Source organism: Colletotrichum acutatum (assembly GCF_030867785.1).
Source record: "Colletotrichum acutatum strain CBS 112980 chromosome Unknown BDZ83scaffold_134, whole genome shotgun sequence".
NCBI lineage: Eukaryota > Fungi > Ascomycota > Sordariomycetes > Glomerellales > Glomerellaceae > Colletotrichum > Colletotrichum acutatum.
The window spans coordinates 95362-102418 of NW_026849128.1; the positions used below are offsets into that span (position 1 = coordinate 95362).

Here is a 7057-nt window from a genome sequence, read left to right on the forward strand (position 1 = left end):
GACGTGCGGTGGGTGAAGAGGGGATGCCCCCATGAAGTCATTTGCTTGTTCGGTGACCTATCGTTTCAACGATATTGCAGGCCCCGTCCGCTTCAGGTGAGCGTTGGCATGCATTAGCACACAAACGCGTGCAGATGAAGCCGAGATATTCGGACGGTTCGTGAGATTTGTTCAAATTTCCTCATCTTCACTCGTCACTCTAGCCTCTACCTGTATCCGTATGCAGACGCTTCTCTTTCGCGACTAGCCCCTCATCACGATATCTTCTCCTTCCTTTTTCCCTTGCCGCCCTCTTGGCGCCGGGGCATGCACATTTCCCCATCCATCCTGGGCTCAGTGACAGCCCAACGGAGAGGGAGTTTGTGGGCGCTTCTGCTCCGGAAGCCTCATGGATCTGACCGAGATAGCCGTCCTATCTCAACCTTGATGAACCAAAAAGCGAACTTGGATACCCCCATCTGCCAACTCCGCCTATCTGTTGACTGCGATCCTTGAAACAAGATGGGATGATGAAATACCTGGCCCAAGGGCCGCGCGTGGTAGGAGCGCGGGGGTCACTGTGGATGCGGCTGGCCAGAGGTTAGGGAGATAGTGCTCGCCTCCAAAAGCTTCCAGAACAATGTTCAGAACCTGCGTGCTGTGGGTAAGGCAGTATGGAATATGGACAATGAGAAATCGGCACCAGCCCGCTACAGCTGCCCGAAAACCCAAGACATCTTTCTGGCTTGTGGCCCGCAATCCCGCTTGCGTTCGAGTCTTATGTAAGGAGATTACAATAAGGGGCCCAGCAGGATGACATAATCCCTAGTGGCTCGTGCTTATCTGCTGACTAAGGTCGCGGAGTACAGTGGCTGTCACGTGCACCTTCGCCGGCCCATCGGAGCTTGCAGCTTGACGACTGTCTGTCACGGTCCGGAAAATTCCATACCATCACGGCCAAACATTCAAATCACCTCTCCAGCCATTGAGGCCGCAATCATGGGTGCCAGCGAGTCAAAGCCGTCCTCCAGCACGCCTCCACACCTGTGGAAGGCGTAAGTTCATCCCAATTGCCCCCCGTTCGCAGAATCCGTCGGCTAATCCAATACTCGCCCAGCAGCTCGCCTAGCGGCATCTCCCACGACCTCGTCGAGTCCCTGCAGACCAGCCATGAGGTAAATATCGCCTCCCCTATATGGACCGGAACACTCTCGATGGAAAGCTCTATATATCCCATACCAAAATCGGAGCCTGGTCCTCCGTCTCGGCCTTTTTCATCCACCCTTTCATCCCTCACCCCCTTGGCGCATCTATTCCCCCAATAAGCCGAAGATCCAATAGCTAACCTCTCGCGCCAAACCATACAGACCGACGCATCTCGCACGCAACTCACCGAGATCCAAATCCAGCGCCGCGTCGCCGAGGAGCTGAAGCGCCTGCAGGCCAAGGAATCAGAGGCCCTCCGCCTTGCCCACGACAAGATTGCTACCGAGGACAAGCCCGCGCCCGAGGGCCAGCGCAGCCACGAGAGCGTCAAGAAGGAGGTCGAGGCCCTGCGCGCCAAGCTGGCCGAGCGCAAAAAGGTGCGCGATTTTCCCGAGGCGGTTGAGACGGCGCGCGGCAACGTCGTGCGGTGTCTGCGGGATAATGACCGCCGGCCGCTCGACTGCTGGCAGGAGGTTGAGGCTTTCAAGGAGGAGGTGAAGCGGTTAGAGAAGGGGTGGGTTGAGAAGATTGTCTCTTGAGTCGAGGAAAGGGGAGGTCTTGGTTGAGTTCCCTCTCTTCTTCCTCAGGGGAGTCTTCCTTGAGAAAGGGGGAGATGAAATAGACATGGAAGGTTTTCTTTTTTTGCGTTTTCTTGTGAGCCATGAAGGGGGTTAGACAGATACGCTGGATCAAGAGAAGAAGCAGGGCAGTAGGACGTGAAAGTGTAACAACATGCTACTGGCGGGCAAACGACACGAGAGAGAAAAAAGTGTATAGATGGCGAATGAATCTTGCTTCACATCACAAGTTCCCCCCTTAATGGAAGTCTTCATTTTTGTTTATTTCTCATATATCCTTCAGCAGCTCTATCGGACCTTGTTCCTCTGACGTAGTCTCCTGCTGCTGCTGCTGCTGCTGCTCCGTCTTCAGTCTAGCAGCCAACACCTCCTCCTTCCGCCGCAAACCCTCAGCCCTCTTCCTCTCCCTCCTGGCGTTAGCGTCCTCCCACGCGGCGCCACCCTCGCCCACCTTAGGCGGGGGTCCGGCGACGGCCTCCTGCAGAGCGGCGCGGAACCGGGCGATGCGGGCGGCGTTTTCTACGAAGCGCTCGTTGGCGATGTGGAGCAGGTCGCGGAGGTAGTCTGGCGTGACGGTGCAGTGCCGACGTACGCTGCCTTCGGCGGCGTCTTCATCCACGTACCCGATTAGAGATTCGAGGGCGAGACCCATTGTTCTCACGCCAACCATTGGCGTCACGGGCGATGACGACAAGGCTTCGTCTTCGCCTTGTGATGCGGAGGGGAGGAGGTTCAAGGCGCCGCTTTCGCGGAAACCTGCTGCGAGGGCGCATTTGAGGAGGAGTTGGGCGTGAGATAAAGATGCTGTAAGGACGTGGAGGATCTATGCAGGGGAGGTGTATGTCAGCCATGTGAGTCTTGTTGCTGCCCAGGATCCTTGTGAAAGGAAAGATGTGTCTCTGGGGTGACATTGCCTTGGTAGGAGACGAGTGAGGTAAGGTGTGTGTGTGTGTGTGTGTGTAAATGAAATCATGCATGAGAGAAAACGGAGACGGTCTTGCATACCATGGGCTCAAACTTGAAGTGAATAAGCCGCTTCCGTCGCCCAGACTGAGAGCGACCCGATACTTCGACAGCCTGCCCGGGTTCCTGTCCTGCTCCTCTTCCCGCGTCTTCGTCCACGAGACCAAACAAACGCAGCAAATCCTCGTCATTGTCGTGCGATCCGGGAACGGGATCGTGCGATACAAACAGCCACGTGCCCCCGCCTCCCTTTCCTCCGGGTCCAGCTATCGTCTCGAGGACCGCAGGGGCGGGGATATCATCGTCTTGAGAAGATGACGAGACTGCCGCTGCTGCTGCTGCTGCCCCCTGGTCCGTTCCCGCAGCTCCTCCTCCCGCCTTACGCCCCTCGAGAAACACGCTGACGCGCCCCGCGCAGCTGCTCGTCGTGACAAAGCCGTCGAGGGCGTTGAGCTCGTCAATCAGCTCCCGGATGCCGACGTCCACGGACCCCTTGGGCGAGGCGTCGGTGTACTCTGCATCGGGCACGCTGAGCTGTTCCAGGATCTTGTGTTTGCGGGTGGTGAAGGTTGCTGGTGGGACGGGCAGCTGTTGGTGTCCTTGTTTCTTCTGCGACGGTGCCATGATGCTGCTTATCCTCCCGTGCCTCTTGAACAGGCTTGGTAGAATCCTATGTGACTTGGACTTGGGTATCTTGTGGTGGGGTGTTTCTTCAACGGAGAGGGGTGTTCCTCTCACTCAACCTGGCGGAAGAAATCCTTTGCTGGCCTTGGGTGGTTCTCTTCTGCAGCTTGACTGATTTGGTCGCTGTAAGATGAACGAAGACGGTGAGGTCGGGCGTGCGTTGGGCGTTGAGGTAGTTTTTTTCTCTGCCGCTGGGCTGCGTGTAAGTGAAGTCTGCCCGCAAGTTCAGCTCATGTGAGATGAAAAAAGTGTGCGGTCGTGAGTGCTGTGAGGTACCTCGACCGTGCGATTTCGTTCCTCTATACACAGTGCGTCGCCGGGACGGGAGCCGGTGAACCCAAGCTTGTTGTATATTACCCTACCCTCCGATGCTACCCCGGAGAACTAGTGAACCAGAGAACACTTTCGGTGGATCAGGTTATCTGGTACGTATGGTGTTGCGTTTTTAATATCAAAATCTGATTTGACCGCTGCCAAGCCGGTGATCGTTGTCCCTAGCTTTTGGTGTATATGCTCGTTCATTCGCCCGACGGCGCCGGTATCTTGAATTCCCAGAGTCTACGGTATACTACCCATCGTATGACTTTGATTTCTCATTCCTGATTGCGTGCCTGATTTGATACATGGGAGAGCTCGGGAGAATCTGAACATGTGATGCACTCATTTGAGTTACGTCCGAGAAAATGACTTGGAAACTGCTCATGTCCGTTGCGTCAGCTGATCTCGATGATACTTGAAAGAGCTCTCTGTTATCCTGCTATGATGTAGCGGGTAGATTATCATTATCCTACGATACGTTGTGAGGAAACGTTGTGTATAACAGACGGAGAGGATGATGAGATGGATGGAAATATCTTGACTTTTTCCACATACGAGCAATGCGTATCGCCTCAATATCCGTTGATACGGTAGTTGCGTCTTTGTATCCTATCCTTGGCGCAAATACTGATGGCGGCTGCCTCTGACTATTCATTATGCATGGTCGCTGGGTGGCGATGAGGAGACGTTATTTTTTGTGAACAAAAAACTGGCCTACCCCCGAAAGCAGCAACCTTTCGAAACTTATAAAGGTATCACATCTCTAGACATCATAGTTGGAGAAATTCTTAGCCAAGCAAAGGCGAGCAATGGAGGTTTGCTTATGTACGATTAGACAGGCCTTTTGTCCGGCTGACCTTTACTACACATCATTCAAGTTATTCGGCCCATCATTCATTTCCGATGGGCAGAACGTAGCAGATTATGTTGAAGCTCAGTGAGACTCACATTGGATTACTCTTTCGTGTGAGCGAATACTCTATCATGAACTTGAATCACGTTTCTTGCATGGTTCTCAATGAGTACGGCAGGAGCTGCTTGCGACCCAGCTTCGTGTTCTTTTAGTTGCCTTGATCTGAGCTAGCCAATCAACTCCATGCGCTTCAAGATTTCTGTCTTGCAATGTGATAAAATGTGCATGGTATCATATAACATTCTCAGTTTTCTGAAGAACCATATGATTGCAGCAGTGCTATATGAGTAATCCATCGTTGTGGATTTGGGAAGGTGGTCACGAGATGTCATCTGAACCAATCTCAATATCAAAATTAAGCTTTGCAGATGACATGTCAGTGGGCTATCTTTGCCACGCCAGATTTCACTTGGATTGTGTTATGATCTTAGGATACGCTGTCTGGTTTCCACTAATCCTCCGAATGCGGGGTCCCTGTGGGACACAGAGATTAGAGCCTCACCACGTCTCTTTCTTCACTTCACGTCTCACTTAAGATCTTCAAGTTTGATCGATCGATTGATTGATTCATAAAGTCTTTTGCTTATGCTATCTACGAAGTAGAATCGAGTATCCGCTGAATGCGAGATACCTCCTGGCCCATGGCCTGGATTTATCCGGAACGCCTGCATGCTGTCTCGTACCGTCCCTTGATTTTTGTTTCCTCCCTGAACGCCGTCATGCATCATGTATATACAGGTCATTAATAAAGAAAGCAAGTCCCAAATCGCACCAGAGACAAAGCAACGCTTCTAAATCGATGCGATAGCCTGCTCCTCCTTCTCAGCCTTGACGATGGGTGCGATGGCCGCCTCGCCCTGCTTTGCCGCCTCAGCCGACGACGCGGGGGCGGCGCCCTTGGCCTCGACGGCCTTGCGCTCCATCTCCTCGAGGTACTGCGCGTAGCGCGACTTCTTGTTGTGGATGCCGCACTCGGTCTTCTGCTGGCCCTTCCAGCGGCCGGCGCGCTCATCCTCGCCCTCCTTGACGGGAACGGTGGAGTGCCAGTCGCCGACGGACTTATAGCCCTGGTCGAGGAGGTCGTTGTAGGGGACGTTGTGAGTCTTGATGTACTCTTGCACCTGCTTGAAGGACCAGCTGGCCATGGGGTTGATCTTGATGACGCCGCGCTCGTCGTCGACCTCGATGACGGGCATCTTGTCGCGGGCGCCTCCCTGGGAACGACGGCGGCCGGTGAGAATAGCGGCGACGCCGAGCTCCTGGTAGGCGCGCTGGAGGGGCTCGACCTTGGCGATCCAGTCGTACATCTCGGCCTCGGTCTCCCAGAGCTTGGGACCGTACATGGCCTCGAACTCCTCGGTGGAGGAGACGCCGTAGGGTTTGAAGATGTGGAGGGCGACGTTGGGGTAGCGCTCCTGGATGCGGTCGACGAGGGTGTGGGTCTCCTTGAAGTGGTAGAGGGTGTCGAGGAAGATGAGGTCGACATTGGCGGCGGAGGGGTTCTCCTTTTGGATCTTGGAGAGCATGTCGAGGGTGACGAGGCCGGTGAGGCCAAAGGCCGTCGACTGGAAGAGGTTGGGGAACATGATCTTTGAGAAGCGGAGGATGTCGAGGGGATGCATGTTCTCGAGCTGGTCGTTGAGGTGCTTGAGGTGGGGTTGGGTGAGGGAGATCAAGGGGAGCGCGGGGATGGACGACGATGTCGATGAAGTATCTGTGGCGGAACCATATCCGGACTCGACTTCGACACGGTCAAGCTTTGCAGCATCGGCGGCGTTCAACCGGGGAGACGACTCGACGGAGGACGTCTGCGTCGTGGGCTCAACAACGGCAGCCATTGTGTAAGGTTGTGTATGAGTTGACGGAGGAGGGGTTTGATGAGTGGACAGAGCGTGGCCGCAAGGCACCACGGGTATATGACGAGTAGTGGTTGTCAGAGGGTGTGTGTTGAAAACCCGGGGTATAATTCACTCGACAAGGCTTTGATCAAGAGACAAGATGGATAAAAGGCAAATGACGCAAGATGCTGAAGCTGGGGAAAGTGAGTTCAGATGCTCAGATCAGAGAAGAGGAAGAAGGCAGTAGTTGTTTTATGAGGACAAGAGGCACTTAAGGCAGGCAGAGCTTACACCGCGAGTTAAAGAGGCGGAAGGAGGATGACTTGTGCATATTGGGCACAGTGCCATCACCAAGCAACATTACTAATTTGCTTTCCAACCCATTCTCAGACAGGAGCCCCGATCGAACCAAAGGCCGAGAGAGGGACTGAGGGACGAGAGCCCGCTTCCCAACTATTGCGCAATCGCAGCTTGTTTGGAGCATCGCATTGAACAAGCGCTGAGGAATTTGCATCTCTAAGCAAGAGGCGTGGTCTGGGAGCAATCACGACATCCACGCTAAACCTTTCGTGACGAAG

At 54.2% G+C, this 7057-nt stretch overlaps 3 protein-coding genes across 3 annotated transcripts; 1 reads left to right on the forward strand and 2 right to left on the reverse strand.

The window, feature by feature from the left end:
• Positions 1-906: 906 nt before the first annotated feature.
• Positions 907-2162, forward strand: BDZ83DRAFT_637162 (uncharacterized protein). The gene is made up of 3 exons (XM_060509289.1): positions 907-1034; positions 1097-1154; positions 1347-2162. Exons 1-3 carry the CDS (start codon positions 979-981, stop codon positions 1722-1724), a joined length of 492 nt encoding a protein of 163 aa, XP_060359868.1. The 5' UTR covers positions 907-978; the 3' UTR covers positions 1725-2162.
• BDZ83DRAFT_637166 (methyltransferase TYW3-domain-containing protein) lies at positions 2006-3738 on the reverse strand. The gene is made up of 2 exons (XM_060509290.1): positions 2769-3738; positions 2006-2586 (listed from the first exon to the last, which is right to left on the reverse strand). The coding sequence occupies exons 1-2, from the start codon at positions 3348-3350 to the stop codon at positions 2032-2034; spliced, it is 1137 nt and encodes a 378-aa protein (XP_060359869.1). The 5' UTR covers positions 3351-3738; the 3' UTR covers positions 2006-2031.
• A 1694-nt stretch (positions 3739-5432) lies between these two features.
• BDZ83DRAFT_756671 (phosphoadenosine phosphosulfate reductase) lies at positions 5433-6479 on the reverse strand (the record flags this gene model as incomplete). Its single annotated transcript, XM_060514781.1, has 1 exon — positions 5433-6479. One exon carries the CDS (start codon positions 6477-6479, stop codon positions 5433-5435), a length of 1047 nt encoding a protein of 348 aa, XP_060359870.1.
• Positions 6480-7057: the final 578 nt, after the last annotated feature.

Coding starts and splice junctions, on each gene's coding strand:
- BDZ83DRAFT_637162 (XM_060509289.1), top strand. CDS start 979: ATGGGTGCCAGCGAGTCAAAGCCGTCCTCCAGCACGCCTCCACACCTG. Junction 1,035..1,096: donor CCTCCACACCTGTGGAAGGC/GTAAGTTCATCC, acceptor ATACTCGCCCAG/CAGCTCGCCTAGCGGCATCT. Junction 1,155..1,346: donor CCCTGCAGACCAGCCATGAG/GTAAATATCGCC, acceptor CAAACCATACAG/ACCGACGCATCTCGCACGCA.
- BDZ83DRAFT_637166 (XM_060509290.1), bottom strand. CDS start 3,350: ATGGCACCGTCGCAGAAGAAACAAGGACACCAACAGCTGCCCGTCCCA. Junction 2,587..2,768: donor ACTTCAAGTTTGAGCCCATG/GTATGCAAGACC, acceptor TCCCCTGCATAG/ATCCTCCACGTCCTTACAGC.